The following is a 23,146-nucleotide window of genomic DNA, read 5'->3' on the forward strand; positions in this document are numbered from 1 at the left end:
GATTCCAAGGAGGGACAAGTGTCTCTGCAGTGGGACGCTGGGAGTTTCAGTTAGCGCTTAATGTCTTACAGCAGTCCCCGCGCAGAGAAAATAACATTGCTTGGTTTATAAATCTAATCATTGTCCCTTGCCAGACACCTGTCTCAGTGTTTACTCCTCTGCTCGTCTTTCTGTTTCCCCCCCATTCCTCATCTCCCCCCTCTGTTTCTCCGCGCAACAGAGGACTGATGCACGGTAAAAGAAAGTCACCCTGACTTTGAACAAACAGTTTGTACTGACAGTGGCCCACACATAATCGAGGAGATGGAGATTAACATGCACCACGTTCAGCGGTAGTCGTCGCTATGCAAACCTTCGGGGTTACAGTGGCCCTCTACTCTTTGCTCTGCCTCAATCCACTAATGAAACTCTCCATTTAAACAGACAGCGGAGGACTTTGTTAGAATTGCTTTAAGATAATTGAGCTATGCCTTTGAGAGATATATTGTGATTCTTTTGATTTTCGGCCAAACGCAAACTCAGCACCCGTTCAAATACAATCTTTATACATTATTGCTCATTCCGGTGATGTGTTTTAGCTCCATCGCCGCATTACTGGTTTATTGTACAAATTCTGCTAGAATCACGCAAAGACAAGGGCAGAGACGTTAACTTCCTGACAGAATGTCGGGTCTGCAGTGACACAGATTTTATATTTTGCAAAATGCAATCTTTAGTATGCACACTTACTGACCCGGACTTAACTTTGAAGGTACTATAGAGAGCTGTGGATGAAGAAGAAGCCTGTCTCCTACTTCCCTTCACCCTCCCACATCCCCTCCTCCTCCACCTCCATCTCTTTCCGTCTGTTAGAGCTGGCAAGGAAACAAATCTGCAGATTGTACTTTGCCTGCGAGCCCATCTTTTTTTTTTTTTAAATCGAATTGGCCCGGGATCTCTTTTATGACAACACTTAATCAGGCGGCTTTGTTAAAGTGACAAAAATAATGTGCTTAAAATGGCTGCAAAGAATTTGGCACAATTCAAAAAACAATTAGTTATCAGTTATTAGTTGCATTTAACAGTTATTTTATTTTGAAAGCCTCCCTTGCAATTTACAAACACATTTTCCAAAGTAGGAACACGCAGTGTAATTTGTTTTAAATAGCTGATCTGTACCCCGCCGGTCTAAGAGGCTCCTGATGTACGAGCCATATGCTTTAAGTGCGTATGCACGCTACTATACAGACAATAAATCATCGGTATAAAATAAGTCTCCTACTCAGTGTCAAATCTTACATTTACTTCTTCTCAGGAATAAAAACATCCTTTCTTTATAGACAAATTTATAGAAAAAATTCTGAAGAAGGGAAGACTCACACTGTGGCGCCAAGGGAGGGACAAGTCACAATTGTACCACATTTTCAAAGGTCGGAATTTAACAGCCTGTGGGTGGGGAAAGTTCATCAAAAAACTTCAAAGCAGCAATACTTCTGTGGCCGCCAGGCGCTTTTCTCTGTGGGAAGCCTCACAGAGGAAAACACCTGACAGCCACAGAAATGAACCAAAACACCGGTGGCTTTTCCCCTCACAAGGGCTTCTGCTTCAACTGTAGGAAACTAAAAGTATACGGCAGGACCTGGATAAACTATTTTGCTTTTTGCTCTGAATTTGGCCCACAGAGGATTAAGTTCAGGAGTCCTTAAGGACAAACTGTGCGTTGATCAGTGATCAGAGAAAACTAATTGCAAAGATCCTACACAGGCAACAAGAACGCTCCAGCCTTGAAGAGCAGCAGTGGAAGTGTAGATGGGATTCTTGACCTATATAAAGCTGGACGGGTGGGCTAAATATAGCGCTGGCGAGTTTTCACTGAGGACAGATGTTAGGACACGGGACTGTAATAATGGGGAATGCCAGCTTTAGAAGTGATTCTCATAGGGGATGAATGGCATTATCATGTGACTCAGCAGCACATTTTGAAACTAGAGGACTGACTCAATCAATAAGACTACACTGGAGGCATTGTTCATAGAGCTGGCCAGAATCACCAGGGGACCCTAAACTGAGCACACTCTCTCTGGCTTGTCTGGACCACTTGAAGTATATTCCCAAAGAAAAAAGTGCCCTGGTTTCCTCTTGATGAAAGAGACTTCCACAAAAACACAAATATATATATCCAGTCTGAATCTAAAATTAATGCAATGTGTATCTTGTATTAAAGTTTCGTTAAAATCTGTTTGGTGCTGAAATTAATTAATTTTAGTGGCAGTGGCCTGCTCAGGACTTCTTGTGCTTAAAAGGTTGAGCGAACTTCACATTTTCAATCATAAAACGAGCCGATTTATCCAGAATACACCAGTGTGATCAATCTCAACAACATGCACATTTATGCAATGTAAAAAATCTGTTTGTCTGCTGCAATACATCTGTAATAAGCAGAATAGCAGTTTTGTCGGGGCAGGATGCATACTTGCACAAGATTTGTGAGTTTTAACGCATCCTATTTGTTCCAGTCACATCACACACACTTCTGTACTCTTGCATGACGAGAAGTGTCTTCACACTACATTTACTTTTATGTTGGTGCTTAACCAGTGTCAGAAATAGTCTGGGGATAAGCTGTTTTCACAGATGAAGCAAGGTGGGAAAAAAAAACTATCCAGAAAGGATGCCATTTATTTAACCAATCACATCAATCCAGGCTAGGGCTCAAAACTCGGTGGTTGATGACTGCTGTGTGAAATGTTTACAATTATATTTCACGGAATTTCAAGAAAGTTAGACGGGGGAGTTGATGAGAAAGAGGTTTATGTAAGAAAAGTACACAGAAAACTCAATGAGAGAATCCCCTTGTGTTACGTTAATGTACAGGCTACTGTGGCAGAGATTTACACATACATAATAATTCTGGAAATTAAAAAAACATATTTTTCCATGATATTGCAGCTGTGAGCAGGAGCTACTGCATGTCAAATCTTAAAATCGTATTGTTCTAAAAATGATTAAACATATTAATTAATAATGTTAAGTCCATTATTTTCACCAGCCATGGGAAAAAAGGAGAACTAAAAAAGATGGCCTCAATTCAATTCAACACCGCAGAACACATGTGTGTAGTGTGGGGATGTGGTTTAAGTGAGAATAGGTCAAGAAACTGTTCTCACTTCCACTGTCTGTTGTGTTTCCCACAGGCCTATAGAGACCTATAAAAACTCCAGCATGGCTACACAATGTTACCACTGAAGGACTGTATGTCGACCGACGCTAATGAGACTGGAAAGGTGGTGCTTATTCCAAGTATTGAGTTGCATCGGCCGGCCCTCTAGAAGCCATGTGTCGGTGCAAAATCAAGAACACACACTGCTGTGGCATTATTAACCATTACCGCCGTGAAGAGCCCTTTAAATGAATATACATGACAGTTGTTATGTGCCAAATGATTAAAGTTCGATTAAAACGCCAGATATGCTGTATGAATTGGATAAGGGCGAGCACTAAGTGTCAATCATAAGTAGAAATGTAATAACAGTCTCTTAATTCCTCACCTCACCCAACCAACACACAGACACATTATCCTTTGTCTACTTCCAACATTTGGAGCTACAACAGTTATTACTGTAGCACAATTCAATGTAAAGCTTTTTTTGTATATATGTATACAGTATAGCGTCACAGCTAAGATGAGATTCATGAAAGGTTCTTCTTGTTCTTGCATTCAGTGTGAAGTCATTGAAAAACTAAGTGCAGATCAATAACAATTGAATGAGCGTGGGCGGACACAACGTTTGAGTGGTAGAGGGCAGGCGGTGCAGTGACACAGAGCGTACTGTATGAGAACCTTCATCACCATTCACTCAATAAATACTACATTGTCAACACTTTAGTGATAGGGGGTCAAACTAAGCTAGCAAGCCGCCGTGCAAAACATGGAAAAATCCTAAAAATTATTCTCACACATGCATCAGATTGTAAAAAATTGGAGAGAAAACCACCGTCAGTTTCAAGTGTAATGACTGAGTAACAGAGAGAGAGAGAGAGAGAGAGAGAGAGAGAGAGAGAGAGAGAGAGAGAGAGAGTAGATGCCCCCAGACAGCCACAAAGGCTTCGTAATTATTTTTTTAACAAACTGAAAAAAAGCCGACAAAACAGAGTCTCCTTTCATCTCTGTCAAACTGATGGTTTTGTTCTGTAATTGCTCTTGAATAAGAAGCCAAGCAACAGCATCGAGACCACCATGGCCGTCTGGGAAGTAAGCACTAACTGGAGGATGGGAGGCTCAATTTAGTTTTTCTTTTCTCAGTTAGTCTAACTTATAGGAATAGTTCAACATTTTGGAAAATACTCTTATTTGCTTTCTTGGTGATAGTTAGATGAGAAGATTGACACCACTGGTTGGTGGTTAGCATAACGATTTGAAATGGGGAAAAAGAGTCTGGGTCTGTCCAAAGGCAACAAATCCCCGTACCAGCAGGACTGTGTATGGGCAAGAATCTGGTGATACGATACATATCATGATACGTAATGATTCGACATATTGCGATTAGGGCTGTCAATCAATTAAAATATATAATTGCAGTTAATCGCATGATTGTCCATAGTTAATCACGATTAATTGCAAATTTATCGCACATTTTTTATCTGTTCAAAATGTAACTTAAAGGGAGATTTGTCAAGTATTTAATACTCTTATCAACATGGGAGTGGACAAATATATTTACTTTATGACAACGTATATACATATGTATTATTGGAAATCAATTAACAACATAAAACAATGGCAAATATTATCCAGAAACCCTCACAGGTACTGCATTTAGCATACAAAATATGCTCAAATCATAACATGGCAAACTGCAGCCCAACAGTTAACAACAGCTGTCAGTGTGTCAGTGTGCTGACTTGACTATGACTTGCCCCAAACTGCATGTGATTATCATAAAGTGGGCATGTCTGTAAAGGGGAGACTTGTGGGTACCCATAGAACACATTTACATGCACACATTTTTTTTTCCCTCGCCAAAATTTAGCGTAGGTTTGGAGTGTTATTAAGCCTCCTTTGTGACAAGCTGGTATGACGTGGTTGACACCAACGGATTCCTTAAGTTGTCTAGTTTCATATGATGTCAGTATCGTCACTCTAGCTTTAGAAATGAGCCCGCTACTACCTCGAAAATATTGAACAGCAGCTGGGTTTTTAAGAGGTTGATTAAAAATCATACAGTGTTTTGGAGAATCGATACAGTATCACAACACATAATGTCGCAATACTCATGTGTATCATTATTTTCTTATACCCCTCAGTACCAGCACCTCTAAGCACCTGTGGCTGCTGGTGATAGCTTCATATTTAGACAAACAGTTGTGGCATGTGATATGTGACTGTTACCTGGAAAGCTGCAACAGGATTGTGTCAGGATGATCTATGTCAGGGTCCTGGGAGACCTAACAGAACCAAGCCATGAGGAATACCTCAGGGGAGGAAGCACTCACAAGCCTTTTGTCTGCGTTACCGTGCAACTTTCATCGGGGGATTGAAGGGGATGCTGCATGCAAACAACACCATGTGCCCATGTGCATGCATCTGTGTGTTGGAGAGTAAAAAAAAAAAGTGTGTGTGTGTGAGCAAAGCAGATGGAAAGTGAGAGCTACTGCTGGTGGTGATTGCAGTGTGGTGCCTCATGCCCTTAGAGCAGGACGGTTAGCTGTATAAAGGCTGATGTTGATTGTGCTGTTGATTTGGTAAAAGCCGTTAACAAAATGTCAGAGCAGCCAGTCAGTCCAAACTTTTACCAAGCATCCTAAACTGCACTTACAACTTCCTAAAATTAAAGAGAAATAATAATAAATAAATTCTCAGACAACACAATGATATTTTTTTTTGATCTTCTAATCATATCACACACTTTGCATCATGATTCAGAATCCTTCAAAATTCAAAATTATTTCCAAGGTCAATAATGAGCGTTCATGCTCTACCTTTAAGCCAACAGGGACTAGAAATCGAGAAAGACCAAGGATGAAATCATAACGTCAAGAAAAGTCTGTCCGCTAAAGACTGTGAAAGCTCTGGAAAAAGCTTGTGAGTGAACCCTGAGTTTACAATTGTCTTGTCAAACTATTATTTCCCAGTCCAAGAGTAAACTTGTATTATTAATAATAGTTCTCCTTTGTCTCTCTTTTAACAGCAAGCAAACAGAAAAATGGTGCAATGTGCCATGAGTGAGAGTATTATTTTATCCAGGCTTCAGTAGAGAGAAAAAGCTCAGCTGGTGTTCTCCTTCATCTTCATCTCTTCTCTCTACAGAGTTTACTGTCCTCGTTTGCCCATTAACATTTATTTCAATATTGTCTTTTCTCTGTTTTTTTGCCTTTCTTGTGCAAATTGCAGCATAACTGAACAATATAATTGTTACAAATATATGTCCATACAGGCACATATGTTAATTAATGTTAACAGGATTTGTGGAGTTGCTTAGCGACACAACACCACTTCCCCTGCGTATCGCTCCTTCCAGACCATCAGGAATAAAAAGTCTTTATGATGGTAGAAATGAGCCTGTCTCAAGGTCTGTTCCATACTTTACTGACTTATTTACATACTACGACTGCTTTACAGTGATATTTCCACAGAAATACTCTACACTCGCTCAGAAAATGATCTCCATCTCATAAGACTACGAATACTGGAAGAGTCAGCTGTGACGAAAACATTTCATACAAAACTCTGACCAGCAGGTGTGGATTACCAATAAGATAAGCACCACCAGATGGGTTTACCGTTAGATCCTCGTTGTTATGAGCTGAAGGTCAACATGTTGGAGCTGCTGAACAAGGGGGCATTTTAACCTGTTGGTGGCACTAGATGGAAAGTCAGGAGATTACCATCATAAGTAGAAGTCAAATGACCAAATTCAAATGATAACATATTTTACTCATGTGCCATGCCTCAAGTATCAAGAATCCATTAAATAGGGCATTTTTTTCTCTTTTATTTTAGATAGCTAAATGGTCACTGGGACTTTTCCAGTTTCAAGCTCATGAAAGTCGTGCGTTTAAGTGCTATACAAGCTATTTTTACATTCACACACAAATATGAAGGGGAGTAAACTGAAACAAAATATGTGCAGTGCGTAGATTGAGATCGTAACAACCAGGTGAGTCTCAGGCTAAGTCTCCCTATAGGCCAAAAGACTAGGCTAGGCGCACGCTTGTTGACGCACCATCCTGAGCCACTTTACGCCATGGTACTATTTCCAGCTTCGCCGCCTTTGAAAGAACACATCTTTTTCCACTCGGCAGCTCGACTTCCTCTCCTCACCTCTTGCTGTCGCTGTCTCTCGTGTGTGTCGGTGAGAATGGATGAGGAGAGACTAGTTGTTGAGGTCGAGAAATATCCCGAACCATTCAACCCACAATCCCATCATTATAAAGACAATGGCAAAAAGGATATTGCCTGGCGAGCCATAACCTTTGGAGATTGGCTCTTCATGATGCGCGACGCTTCCTATTGGTGCGAGAGGCTGGGGCATTTGACACGCATCATATGTTTTCAGCTTAAGGGAGTCAAAGTCACTTTAAAAAGCACAACAAGAAAGGTCAACCATAACTCTGCTATGGAAAGTAGCCTTTCAAAATCAGGTAATGGCAGGCAGCACAGAGTGACTTAAAGAGGGTTAAGAGCTGCCTTGATACAGGTCAATGGTATTAATTTGCATTCTGCTCCCTCTCATGGTGTTAAAAAGACACAGCGATATGATTCTACATAGTTATGCATCTTCCTGAATAATATAACTTCAGACTAACATGGAGCTTTTTAGGAATGTGAGCTTTATGCTAATAGTGGAGTGTGTGTAGACTGTAATAATAATAGAAACACTGTACTTCCTCCTTCGTTGAACACAAAAAGAGAAGTGCAAAGAAGCCAAAACTTTAAGCAGGATTTTGTTAGATTACTGTTGAGTTGTAATCTCTCTCCATCTCTCCCTCTTTCTCTAAAGGTACATAAATAAGACACAATTCCACGGTGCAGCATACTATTACTGTGCTATGGAAACAAGATGAATATTTGACCTTGACCTAAAATGAAGAATGGATGTCTCAATTTGGACTTTGCAAAGACACAGTCAGACTTTATTACAAAAGCATGAAGGCTATTTAATAGAGGACTTGGCCACACATCCACCAGCCCCCGTGGTGTGTGTGTGTGTGTGTCCACGCATGCCAATGTCCAAAACAACACATTTATGCACACCATCCTAACTCTTTTTGCTCACACACACTGAGTGAGCAGAACCTGAGTGACCGTTTATGATAATGTGGGTGAACTATATAATAGAAATTCACCCGAGCAGCATATCCCTGCAGTGCAGCCCCACTCCTAGTTTACTCCAAACAGTGTCAACATTATGAGTCAACATGGGCTTCTTGTTATGGTAATGGGGGGGATACATGTCACAGTGGATATGCAGCATGCATGATTGGACAAACACAGGTCCAATAGAGGAGAGTTAGTCTTGTTTGTTGAGATGCTCGAAACAGCAATGAGATGGTGACTCTAGAGATTTCCCCAAGGTTAGTGGAATCAGACACCAAAACAAATACAGCAACATAATGAGAATTAACCTTCTCTTAGTGTCTACACGGGTCTTTCAACCTGTTTCAACCTTGATACAGTTTGGCATTAATTTAATATGGAGGTATGGAATAATGGTTAAAATGTCTTTATATATACTGTTTAATATGTGGGATTTGGACTATGTATTCCTTGGCTGTATTTAAATATTTAATATTTGAATATTGTAGCAGACTGAGGTAGAGCTAATTTTACTCAATTTATATTCTGTCAGGTGACTAAATCTAATGTATAACAATTGCATTGTATTTTATAGGATCATTGTTTTTTCAATTCTAATCTGTGACGTAATAAGTAACTACAGCTGTCGGACAAATGTAGTGGAGTAAAAATACAATATATATACCTCTGAAATATAATAGAGACAAAGTATAAAGTAGCTTAAAACTCAAGTAAAGTACAAGTACCTTAGATTTGTGCTGAAGCACAGTACTTGAAAGAATGTACTTAGTTACTTTACAACACTGAAAGAGAACTGGACACAGTGTCGGAGGCGGGCTCCCGTTCATTGCTATGAAAGTTGCTCAGTAGCGCCATAGAGGAGGCACAGTAGCGTTTCCTTTAACTCCGCCTCCATCTCATTCACATGAACGGAGAAAGGGAAATAACTGGATTCGGCTATTAGTGCATTTTACAACTTTTAGGACCTAATGATTTAAATAAGGGCTATTCAAGTGTTCGAACTGGGAAGTTAATTTACAGACGTCTCTTCCCCAATAAGAGTCTTTCATTATGTCTATGGGGAAAAAATCTTTTTGGGCCCAATGGGATGATGCGACGGATACGGAAGTTGTAATTCAACCGTTTGGCCACCACGAAAATTTGCTTCCATGCCCGGCGCACTTTCTGGGGACTTGGTTAAGGTGGAACAAATTACATCTTGAGCTGTTAGTGACGTCACACAAAACAAAATGTAACAAAAAGATGTAACTGGTAAAAGATTTGATGTTAATATCCAATACTGTTACTGAAAACCAGCCAAAATGGGCCACAAAGCTGGCTTGTAGAGCATCCTACAACAGGTATATCATACATGTACATTTTAAAAAGAACATAAAAACACTCTGGTCTCATGTACATGCTTGTCCTTCTGGTAAACATGGCTGTTACCTTATCTTCATATTTCCTCATGCTTCTTACAACTTTTCATATGCAATACCACATCTAACCCCGAAGTGAGAGGGGAGATGAAATATGAAAGGATCTGCAGATCTAAACTTCACAGAGATTAGATAAATCATAAGCTACCAGATGAGTTTATCATGCAAACATCACTAGAAGAGAGTTTGCGTGTATGTACAGTAGTTTGTCAAAATGTGATTCTGTTTCTCTGATTTTTAACTGATGAAATGTGTGAAATGTGTGATTTTATATTAACATAAAGCTAGAGTGTTCTACAGTATATATACCCCCTAACTAACAAGGTTAAGACGGAAAGAAAGAAGCAGCACATTGTTGTTCAATGCACCCTGCAAGAAATAAAAACATTTGAATATTTAAAGCCATTATATGCCTACAATGGACACTGCATTGTATTATTGAGGATGATATTAAACAGCAAGGCAGACAGGATATTATGCTTGACCTCACCTTCTTTGGTGCACATATTGGAGCTGGAGCAAAAGGAAAGATTGCATAGCTCTCTGTTACATCGTCCCAGCAGGGCGCTTGAATGATGGCAAACAAAAATTTAATCTCAGGGCAAAAATAGAGGATGGCATTAAAAAAAACAAAAAACAGAAACGTGAGAGACATTATTTTATACACCTGCTCTCTTCCTCCCTCCATTTCATCCTCATTATCATCTTCTCATCACTTAGACAAGGACTTGGCATGAGCTGTGCCCCAAGCATGCCTCAGCACCACGTCGGGCCAGATTTATTAAATCGCTCTCCTCCATCTTTGGCTCCTAACGCATCTCATTTTCCCATCCCTTCGACCTATATATGTTATGTTGCAAAGAAAGCTATAGGAAGAACCTGATGAACGACTGACCCAGACTAATAGATCTTACCGTGTTTGAAATGGATGTTAGGTTAACAGCTCCATACTCTGCTTGGGCTTTATTGGAATTGAAATTAGTCATGACAGGTAATCAAGACAGCTTGTCAATGGAATATTTCACCTCCCCCCACCCCCCCACCCCATTTTCCTCTCAGAGTTGTGTTTTCGATATCACGGTGCAGCATTGGCCGAGTTAGTTATTTTCATATTCTGCCCATGAGCCCTGATGCCTGGGGGATCTCACAGATTATGCAGAAGAACTGCGCAGAAAAGAAGCATTTTTAGTATTGAAAAAGGAAAAATGAGGAGGCCATATGTGCATTTATTTCATCCCACCAGAGTGCCTTTTCTCCCTCTTTTACATGCACATGTGGCATTTGTGGTTGCATTACCATATATACTGCATGCTAAGCAACACTACTGTGTGCATGTAATGTGTACAGTAGGTGTGTGTGTACGGTTATCCTTGCGTGTGTTTGCGTGCATGCAAGGTGATTTCAGTGTAAACCCATTCCACCTGCATTAAATGCATTCTATTCGTTGATTCCTCAAACACACACACACGCAAACGCACACGCGCACGCACACACGCACGCACACAGACACACACACACACACACACACACACACACACTTGCTTCCGAGAGTCCCCTCAATGTGCAAACTACAGATAAAACATTTCTCACCAGCCGTACACTAAAATGCCGTGGCCTTAAGTGTCCTTTAGTCGCCCCTAAGTGCTTCAGTACATATGTTCCTCTATTCACTGCTACATTGATAAAACGAAGAAGACGCCATAAATAAAGATGTTCATATGTTTAATAATTATCCTCCTTATTTCAGTTTTCCGGACTAAATATTCCTCCGCTTTAAATTGAGCAACTAATGACTACACAGTGAGAAATGGCGACATATGTGTGAGTGGCTATCACAGGGAAGGGGTGAAGAATCCCTCCACAGAGTATACAGTAATTAGCAAGACTGCTTTACATTTGGCACACAGGCAGACATATGCACACAAAAATTATTTAATAATTGTTTGGCATTTTTGTGTCATGCTGTTTACAATATGGAGATCATTAATTTAGACTTTCCCTGAAGGGCTCCCCAACCAAATGCACACAAAAGGATGTTTTGTGACTTATAGGAGGGCTGTAACCAATCCCAACTTTAACCCTAACCTCAACCAAAAAACAAGTCTTACCACGTGGGTAAGTCCCCATAATGTGATGGTGTGAAAATATGAAAGGACGACTTTGGTATTTTTCAAATTGGAGCCCTTATTTTCCCATGTTTTCGTGTCTAAGTGAGTAAGCGGGACAACGCTTTTTGAAATTGGTCCATTATTGAGGGAGAACGCTGCAGCCACTGAACGAGCTGTAATGTAATCCTTTGGGGCAACCTGGTACCGTTAGTTTACGTCCACTAAAAGTGCTTGTTTTTGCCACTGACAGGCTCAGATTGTTAATATAAGTGTTAAACAACATTATGGAAAGGACCTTACAGAGAAATAAAACCGTTTTTGGTCTGTTTGTTATTGTGTGTCTCGCTTGGAGAAGTCTCGTTATGAAATCTTGCATCGCATCCACATTGCCGTAATCAGCTAAATATTCAGCCATGACATTAAAAATCTTTTAGATAGCATTAAGCTACGCTTTCGGTACTCCAACACAACAAACTCTGACAACACCGGTGTCCCGTGGCACTCCTCTCTCCACTCTCACTCACGTTTCCACCGATGTCTCTTCCAGCAACAAGTCACATGACACAATGACAACCAGGAAGGGACAGGTTTCATCTCTCTGTAGAACACTTATATTAACAATCTGGGCCTGTCAGTGACAAAAACAAGCACTTTTACTGGACGTAAACTGATGGTACCAGGTTGCCCCAAATGATTACATTACAGTTTAGCGGCTGGCAGCTGCAGCGTTCTCCCTCAATACTGGACCAATTTAAAAAATTGTTGTCCCCATTAGTCATTGAGACACAAAAACATGAGAAAATAGGGTCCAGATTGAAAAATACCAAAGTTACCCTTAAATGTCCCCAGAACAAGACGAATACAAGTACGCACAAATCCATACACACACCCGCACACATTTTTCCTTCAGTATTACTGTATCAGATCTGATCTTTTGGCTTTTAGGTCCAGATAAAAATCAGTCACAGGGGATACAGTGTAAGGGAGAGTTGGCTCTCTCTGGGTAAGTGTGAGAATTGGGACAGGGCGATAGTGAAGTGGTAAAATGGTATTATCATGATAGCAGGCTAAACTGTTAACTGGTGGGACAGCAAAGAGAGGCTCTATCCAATGGGAATGGATGAATAAGCCATGAAGCCAGAGCAGCAGAGGCACTGGTCTGAGATAATGCAGCCTCGCTATGGTAAATCTCTGAAGCACACACATGTGCACGGCTGTACGCACGCACACTAACACAAGCATACAAATTCATATCAAAATCAAATCTCAAACTGTGCTGTAGAACTGGGTCATAGAGTGCCTCTCCTTCTGAGCGTATAAAGTTTTAGAGATAACAAGAAGAGCAAAAAGGAACTACAGCGTGAGAGACAGAGAGGGCAAGAGAACGAACGCGAAGCTTTCAGCAGGGCTGAAATAGCAATATGAAAACTTTATATTCTTTATGTGGCCCTGTATACACTCCTGTACATTGTATATGCACATTTTCACATTACCCATTGTCCCATTTAGACAACGCTATTGTCTTCTGTGGTGGGGTGAAAGAGACTCACCTCCCTTTTTGGAGATAATCTTTCCTCCCATGTGTATACACAACATGCATTATTGAGAGACCTCTGCAGCGCTGACATCCTTCCAGCTCCTGTAGCACAGCGGTTGTGTTGCTCGTCCCGAGTCCCCATTTTAACCATGCTAGATTTAGAAATGTGCGTGCCTGCAAAGCAAGCCAAACTCTCTATACCGGAGGTAGAAGCAGGTACAACCCTTCTTGAGTTATTCAGTATGAAAAGTCTACACAGCTTGCAGAGAGGCAGGATGAAAACTTGCAAATGTGTGCAAATTAATTTCTTGCTTGAGTTTGAAATGACATGCGACAAAATCATGAACAAATGACAATTCATGAATAAACCAAAGATAAACAGAAAACCATTTAAATCTATTTGCTACATTGCTATCAATGGCTATAATACTTAAATACAACCCCTAAGACCATTAGTCAGCATGATGCTACAGTAAATACTACAGATTATGTACTGTATGCTTGCAACCTGCAGACAATTAAGAACCCAATTATGATTGTGATTAGTTATCGCATTGTAAATAAACACTTGTGACTTAGTCTGGCTATGTGATGCATCACTCAGCCAAGATGTGGGAGCACTTCTGAGGAACGGTAGCTCCTTCACTCTGAGTGAGTAATGGCCACAAGGGAATCAGGCAAGGAGTCCAAGTCCATATAACACACAACCAGAGAGAGATTTACTACGAGCTCCGTGCAGGTACCAGGGCAAAGGCAGCTTGCTGCAGAATGTGACGGCATGTTTGGTGTGGAAGAGGATTATCCGTGATTACAGATATACAGACTATGTATTTCATTATTAAAACAATACAGGACTATGGTTAAAACTGCACTAATCATTTTAAAAAAATGAATCCTAGGTAAAATGATTATGTGTGATGTGAAAAGGGGTTGCTTGTAGTGACAACCTCACAGATATTATCAGTTCCTCTCAGCTCTTCGGAGCGTTTTAGCATCTTTCAGCTCCTCGTTTTGATTTTTGCATCTTTACTGTGTCTGTTTATTATCACCGCTTTCATCAACCTTGTTTTCAGCTAAACCAGGCAGCTGTTTTTAGCGGAAAATATTTTGATAGATCCACTATGTTATACTACATGCCCAGAGCCACATAGCAGAAAGAGGTTAGCGACGAGCTGGTGAAGAAAGTGGAACATTTAGCAGCTAAAGAGCCAGATATTTCTCACAGGAGCCCAAAACAGAGCAAAAAGGAGTGTAAATATTGGACTCTCATCAGGTGGAGAGAATCACAACTAACATGCTAACATTGTTGGCCTAAGTGTATATGGTGATCATGTGTCAATAATGTGCTTAAAAGGAACAGTGTGTAACATTTTGGGGGATATATTAGCAGAAATGGAATATAATATTAATAACTATGTTTTCCTTAGTGTTTAATCACCTGAAACTAAGAATTGTTGTGTTTTCATTAGCTTAGAATGAGTTCTTCATATCTACATAAGGAGCGAATCCTCTTCACGGAGTCCCCCGTGTTTCTACAGTAGCCCAATCTCTACAGGATACGACACCCTCTGTCCTTTACAGTACGACCCTCTCATCAGATGAGGAAAAACTTAACCCAACAAACCCTTTTAACAGGGAAAAAATGGAAGAAACCTCAGGAAGAGCAACAGAGGAGGCATCCCCCTACCAGGATGGACATGCGATGGATGTCGTGTGTACGGAGTAACAACATAATGAAAATACAACATAGACAATCCATATGACAAAACAATTTTCACGTTACAACCAAGTTGCAACAAGCACGCTGCTGTGAGGTGGTTTTATCTGAGTTCTCAGACACTGTAAAAATTGACCGCAGATGACACAGTGACCTTGCTGCTAAATTTCCTTTGATTTCAGTTTTGAGTATTTTTCTTCCCTTCTTTAAATCTAAATCAGCACACAGCTTCCAATAATCAATTTTGTTTAAATTGATTCCCATCTTAACTAAGAAATTCAGAGAGTGCAGCCTTTAAATAAGACATTCAACTGTATGTCGTTTTGGGGATTTTGCAGGTGGCTTACAGAATTATCATCAGGCAAACTTCAGCTAACTTTGTATGCTGAGCAAACATATCATCAATAATTCCCTTCAAATCAGTTTTCAGCTCTTTGATTAATAAATGGTCCAGACTTCAAAGAAACAACTCAATTCTCCAGCTAGGCTAGTTAGTGTGCGTGTTGTCTATAGCCATGTGTGTATTTGCGCTGCTTTTGTTTGTGTGCTGGTGAGTGTGAGCACCTTGGTGCTCTTTGTGGTTGTTTGAGAGCTGCAGGGAGATTTTCTCATCATCGTTTCAATGGCTTATGGTGCCTATAAGAGACAAATCTTCACAAGGGCTGAGTCCATAAATCCAACACTCCCACTCATTCAACGTGACACAGTCAAGAACCTTCAAAAAAAGTGACCCAAATCAAAAGAGTCGTGCCTTCCAGGAAACAAAAACAATCCGTGACTAACATCCGAACCAGCTATACATGAAAGTGAGCGTGAGACCTGAGAGAGGAGCTGAAATGCAGAAAGAATTCATGGGAATAAGGAATGAGCTTCGAGGTTGACTGCCCTGTAGCAGAGTGAACTTTACTGAAGGGTCAAAGCAAAAGTAAAAGTCACATACACACACTGGCGGTGGTCAAATACCTATTTCCTCTCTACATATGCACAGCACCAACGTAAATCTAGAGCTTACGAAGGGAAGTTGGTTAAAGTCATATTGGTTTTAGGATTCACTGAAGGGAATCAATCTTTGCCTCGAGGAGATAAACGCGGTCCCTCTTTCCCTCTGCTGAGCGAAGTAAACTCAAATTAACTGACTTTCTGCAACAACTAATGGGTTGGGGATTAAAACATTGTACTAAAAATGAAGCATCTGTTCCTTAAAGGACAGAATGAATTGCATTTCTGTTCATGTCATTGCTGCAGCTTCCGAGCTGCTTGGCCAGCAGAACTAATATGAACTGTGAATCACAGGCTCGTCCACAGGTCAAACAGCCCCGAATGAATCATACGTGCTCATGAAAAGCTGCTCATCGTTGAAATGTTTTCTCACTGGATGAACCAACAAGCAAACATAGCATATCAAATCAACGACGGTTTCCTCTGTGTGTCTGTACGCGTTATGCATGCATCACCGGCTGCGCAGTGTAACACGTCAGCACCACACCAGCAGCAGCTCTTCAGGCCATAATAACTTTGTGTGTGTATGTTTGTGTAGAGAAGATTATAAACAACGTACCTGTCGTTATTTAGTACAGTACCGGTTTTAAACTATCAAGCTTGAATAACCTTTTGTCATTAAACAGCATCAGATCATTGTACTACAGAGTAATGTAATGTGCTTTTATTATGTTCTCATTTTACTTAAAAACTGATTGTTTACACTTTCCTAATACTCTGTGATGATTTTTAATAACCCATAAAACAGCCCTCAAAACAAAGGAACACCTACTTGCAACCGCTTCTCACCAGGTGCCTCAAGATTCTTTATTCCTTGTTTTAGTTGAATAATTCAAAGGCCTGAAGAGGTCAAATTAACCATTTATTAAGAAGAAAAAAAGCAAAAGATTGAAGCAAACTGAAAAAAATCAATATGATTTGTGTGGCAGAAATACTTTCCTACCTTCTTAATAATTTAGCAACCTTTGATTTATGTTGAGATCCCTTTTGGGAGTCCTGAACCACATGTTGGGAATCACTGAAATGATGTTGCTGAACATGTAGCCTGTATTATCTCCTACATGTAATCTCCTAAATTACGTTCCCATACAACTATTCTGCATTCTCAATTATGTTTGGAAGGAAACATATTTTGTCACAGATTACGTTTGTCTTTGACGTATCACAAATATATTTCTAACAGAACATTTCCACCAGATCCAGTGATGGAGGGCGTCTCAACGCAGTCTCAATCAGTCGCCCAGTGCATGGTGGGAATGTTGCTGCAACTGGGAGAGGGTCTGTATCTGCATCCAGCGCAACGCGTCTGGCTCATAAAACTTGGACCAGGCTGCCAAACTAGGCGCTGTAGTTCTAAAATTAAGGGAGATTCAGCAGTGGCATAGCATATTTCTCTCCTAAAATGTTTTCAGGAATAGATTTTGGTGGATTGTTTAGACGAAAAAACAGCGAAACACCGTGCATGAAACAGCGAGCAGAATACACAAAACCAGGGACCAATCAAGTGCATTCTGTAACAGGGTACGTCCCCGCTTGAGGGGCCAGTTGAGTGGAGCAACACGTCCCCTTGTTTCTTGGAATAATAACGTTATTGAAAGTTATGTGGTATAATAGCAAGTATAACAAGTGAGAAAGTCCACTACTGGCAGGTGGGAGGGGAGGTGGATGGGTCCAACAAAAACAGGACCACACTAAACCTAACTAAGTAGTGTCGTTGCATTTTTGGTTTTGCTTTGTTTCAATTTACAACTTTAACTTGTTCAAAAATGTTCAAAACTGCAACCGTAAGAACATGAATTTCCCTCAAAACGATATTGAGAATGCAGTTTAGATGTATGGGAACGTAATTTTGTAGGAAGACAGGGTTGTGTTTGGAGAGAGCTACAGTAACAGTAACAGCAACCTCTGGATACAGACGCAAACTGTTGACATTTTCTAAATCTGATTTTGTTTTCCCCGTTATTAAAAAGCGTTGTGGCAGCATAGTAAGTATCATGGGAGGACTTCATGTTATCCTCAGGAACAAATAATACACTACCGAACAACAAAACGAGCCACAAACACAACAATGCAGTGTCACTACAGGGGGAGTGAAATGACAAGTCTCTGCAGTGCAACACCGACACCAACACCTGCATCAAAGTGTGCATGCAAACACACAAATGTGCCAACACACAGTGGTTGAGGGGGGGGGGCTGTAATTTCTATCCTCACTGCAGCTCATACAGTCAATCGTGCAAGATACAATTATACCTAGTGACATGGGATCACCTACAGGAAATGAAAAGCATAACAAAAGAGAGTAGAAAAAAGAGAGGACTGCCAAAGGGGAATATTTTCAGACACAAATATGAGCGTGAAGGAAGAAGGAAATTCAGTTTGATAATACAAACAGGAGAGACAGAGACATTTTATCTCTGCACTCTGTCTAGGACAATGTACTAGATGATGAAATATATGTGAGAATGCAGGGATGTTGAGTAACACTTTTTCTGAGAAATAATGAATCAGCGAAGAGGCCAATGAAGAGCAGTAGTAGTGATAGTGATAAGCGGCAGCAAGCAGTTAGCCGGAGCATTAGCTTTAAGAGTAACCAAAGTAAAAGCAGTGTTTCACTGCCCTCAATCACCTCTGACCACTACCGACATTAATGATGGGTGTGGATAGACGTGTAATGTGTTGCACCAGTAAACACACCCAACAGTGACATCACAGAGTCCAGGAGTGCACACATCACTGCAGCAAGTTGAAATGTTAAACAACTGGAGCTCAGCAGGAACAAGATTTTCAGGCGGTGTTAAGTTACTCTTAAAAACTCAATGACTCAATGATGGTGAAGGGGTTGGTGATGTGTTCCCAATGCAGTGGCAGCCGTGGCCGTAGTCAGCTACAGTACAGTACGAGGTCACCGAGGTCCCAAACTCTGTAATTATTTCCCAAAAAAGGTCACTGTGTGTCTCTGCATCTGAATGACGTGTAACTTGAAACAGACAGCTTTGAATAAGACAGCTATCTATGCGGGAGAAACTGGTGCTGAAGATGTGCCAGGTGAGATGACTGGAGGAGACCGAGTGAGTGTGGCAGTCACTGCTGTGTCTCCAGTGTGCTCTGTGCGCCTGACATCACAGCTGTCTTCACTGCAGTGATTTTACACACAAAAACTATATGAAAACTAAAATTGTACTTGATACAGTATATGCACGGTGTTTGGAAGATATTATTTAAAACTACTGACGCTCTGTTCTGCAATTCTTTCATGCTATTGATGTCATCTTGCCAGGTTGGGCGATTGGACAAATATATTGTCTATCCGCGATTGGCTAACTGCAGCGCCGGTTGTTTTTTTGGGGCGATGTTTGTCATTTTATTTTGCAATTTCAATGGTCTGCCTCCAAAGATCGAGAGCCGTTCAGATAGCGAGGAAAACAATGTTTAGAGCCGGCAAATCTTCACATCTAACTCTCTGAAATAAGGGTTTATTTTGACCAAACCAGAGTTGATGATTGTTGGAAAGATTAACCAAGACGGTTTTGGTGAGTTTTATTTTGTTTCTGTCGCATTTGAATGAAGTGTGTGTTATGATGCTCTGCTGCTAGGACAGCTGATCTCTCCGCTGAAACTAAGGCAGCGGGCAAATATATTGGCAATCGCCGGTTGTTGGGCTGACAATGGCCGGTTGGAAAATATAAATATATTGCCCAACCCTATTATCTTGGATTTCTACAACCGATGATGATAATTTCATCCAGTTAACGTGGTTGAGGTGAAAAGGACTCAGTATCTTAATGCTTAATATCAAGCAACGACAAGCCAGACTTTCATGAATCCTGCCACCTGCCACATCCTGGCATTTCAACAGCTGCAGTCCACAACTGACCACAAGTGTCACCTGATCTGGGTGACACAAATGACTTCACATTCCTGCCTAAACCTACGCTATTAGCTCTATTTACAGTGAAATGCACACAAAGAACGCAGTCAGTTTACACACAACAGGCCGGAGCCGTTTCCTCTCTCTCTAAAGTGGCGCCAAATGTCGAAACAATCATCAAAAAAACATTTTCAACCACTGCATGAATTGCACTTGGCATCGTTTCGACAGTCAATCCTCTCAACAAAAACCACTGTGTGTTAAATAACTAAGCCTACCAGCAGCATACCATTTCATGCTTGTCAATCATACTTATTAACCATCATGTCAAGCACTTCATAAGAAGGACACACCATTAATCATGTGCAGGGGGCACAGCTTATCGGTTGTTTGTGACTAGTCAATGCGTCCTCCAAAAGGCAAAAAGACAATCTTCTTTGTGGCAAAATGACTGATAATATCCCTCGGACTTTAAGTAAAGTAGTGCTCTAAGTTATACATCAACTTTCTAAAAAATAAAGCTCTAAGTTTCCCTTCTTTTTTTCATCATACTTTAGCTTGAATGACTTTACACAGCATGCGTACATGCAGACCAAACATTTAAAAATGTTTTTATTCTGGATTTTTGACTCCATGCGAATCACAAAACATAAAATGTCCTTGAAAAAGGAAATGTTTTTGGCCCACCTTTCAAACAAGACACATGTATTCCTTTTCATTCCATTCATTTCACTACCTCTCAGCAATCGCACTTATTCCCACCCCTATTTACCACAGAAACACATCAGAGTACTGTATTCCCACACGCTAACACAACATCTCTGATACAAACAACCCTGGCAGCTACTGCAGCATTCCTGAAGCTGCTGCTGCAACATCTGTGAGCAGGTTTCTTTTCCCCAAGTCATCTCAGTTTGATGCTTAAGTTGGTCTGTCAGCTATTGTGTGAAGAAGCATAATCTTTGGACTCTCAAGTCTGCATTTCATGTAGCCTGGAGGAACACAGGGAGCGATGAACAGAGTATGACAGAAACATGCACTTACCTGAGATTCAAGGTCAGTCGTTCATCTTTAGCCCTCAGCAGATCGCCGACTGAAAACGTGGCACTGCCCAGGAAGCTGCTCTGTAGAACCAGACAGAGAGGAAAGAAAAATTTCCGGTTAACACGAGGCAAAGTATTTCAGCAGCAAGTAAACAGTCAAAACAATAAAAAGAAACTACTGAATAACTGTTTTCTTCTTTTGACGGTATCATAGAGGTGTTAGAATTTATTTTGAGCCCTGTGATCAAAAATAGCAAAAATGTGAGCTCTTCTTAACATGAAGCACGGGAACATACAATCTAAATCCTTTCCTGCCTCTTGTTCACCCTCTTTCTCCCCTTTCTCACTGCTCTGACAACATGTGTTTGCTGCAGGCGTGATGTGAACAGGGGGTGTCAGCGCACGAGAACTGGGTCACGGAGAGAGAGGTAGGGGACGAGCCCATCAATAACGAAGAGAGATGATCTACATTCGTAGAAAACACACACACACACACACACACACACACACACACACACACACACACAGAAAAGTCCTGCACCTGCAAGTAACACCATTAACATGCTGGCTTATGCTGCAGGAGAGGAGGGCTAAGACCGTGCCAAGGACACAGGCTGCTCCGAACAAAGCTAAAACACAGAATAGGTAATTAACAACAGGTACAAGAGGTGATCCCACATATTCCATCATACAGAGGGAAAACCATCTTAATTAAAGTATCCGCAGACTGTTCACACTTTTCTCTGAGATACTGAGATGCTACAGTGTCATTTATAACCCTGTCATTCACCAAATTAAGAGCTTTTAAGCTTTTACAATATTGCCAGTGATGGTTCTGCAAACATCGAAGTGATAATATATCAATAAAAGCAGTACCTTGCCTCTGAAGATGAAAAAAGGATTGTGTCTGTTGTTGAAATGAATGCAAGAATGTCAGGTATTGTAAGAAAACACCAGAAAGCTTCCACAAACTTTGTATATGTTTACTCTCCACACACAAACAGAGCGCAAGTTCAATATGCCAGATCCGTATTGGCCCTCGATAGCCATGACTAGGCTCGCAAGTTACAATAATTTTTCATTATTGATTCATCTGCAGACCATTTTCTCACTTCATCGATCCAAAATTTTATCTATAAAATGTCTGAAAATACCGAAATGCCCTTTATAACGTCCCAGAACTCAACATTGTGTCTTAAAATTCCTTCTTTAGTCCAAACCCAAAGCTTACTGTTATTCATCCATCCATTATCTGTAACCGCTTTCCCCATCCAGGGTTGCGGGGAGGGCCAGACTGTCACAGGGCTGACACATAGAGACAGCTCACACTCACATTCACGCCTACGGGTCATTTTAGAGTCAACAATTAACCTAACCTGCATGTCTTTGGAGTGTGGGAAGAAGCCGAGAACCCAGAGAAAACCCACGCTAACACGGGGAGAACATGCAAACTCCACACAGAGAAGGGCCCTAAGCCGGGTTTGCCCCTGTGACCCTCTTGCTGTGAGGTGGCAGTGCTAAACACTGCCCCACCGTGCAGCCCACTGTTATGCATATAACCAAAAAAAAGGTGCAAATGAGAATGAGAATGATTGGCACATTTGCTTAAAAAACAAAGGAGACAAACAACAGGGGTAGAAATATGGCAATTAGCGAAGGAAATGTCCAAATGTGATAGAACCACGGAGTCTCAATTTAGGATATTGCTTTGTTTACAGATCAGCCCTGTGGCTTAGGCACAGGATGAATCCAAGTCTGACAGAAGTGTGCTCACAGTGGAGGTGGGACTGTACAGTATGTGGTCAAGTATCCATATTGAGGAGTACTGGGGTAATATTGTTGGTAAACTTAACCTGGTTTTTAATAAGATAAGATAAGATATTCCTTCATTAGTCCCACAGTGGGGAATGACCACCTTGACATTGAACCCCAGGTGTTGCTTCTCGGTTTTCACACCCCTCGTATTAAAGGCTTCCATCAAAGAAAGCTGTAAAAATATATTGCTAAAATGGATGGATAATACTACACCAACAATTGTGGGGTGGCATAAACTGATATTTGAGCTAATACCAATGGAATATCTAATATACAGATTTAAATGTAAAATTGGTGATTTATTTAAGACATCCTTCTTTCTATATGCTGGTAAAAGGCTTA

General features: G+C 40.8%; 1 protein-coding gene across 1 annotated transcript in view; it reads right to left on the reverse strand.

Annotated features, from left to right (window-relative positions):
* inpp4b (inositol polyphosphate-4-phosphatase type II B) overlaps window positions 1-23,146 on the reverse strand; it is a 288,174-nt gene that overhangs the window by 86,136 nt on the left and 178,892 nt on the right. Inside the window, exon 7 of the mRNA XM_074629389.1 lies at window positions 20,991-21,070. Within this exon, the coding sequence (XP_074485490.1) occupies window positions 20,991-21,070 (80 nt within the window). The remainder of the gene's footprint in view (window positions 1-20,990; window positions 21,071-23,146) is intronic.

This window comes from Sebastes fasciatus, chromosome 3, assembly GCF_043250625.1.
Source record: "Sebastes fasciatus isolate fSebFas1 chromosome 3, fSebFas1.pri, whole genome shotgun sequence".
In the NCBI taxonomy this organism is placed as follows: Eukaryota; Metazoa; Chordata; class Actinopteri; order Perciformes; family Sebastidae; genus Sebastes; species Sebastes fasciatus.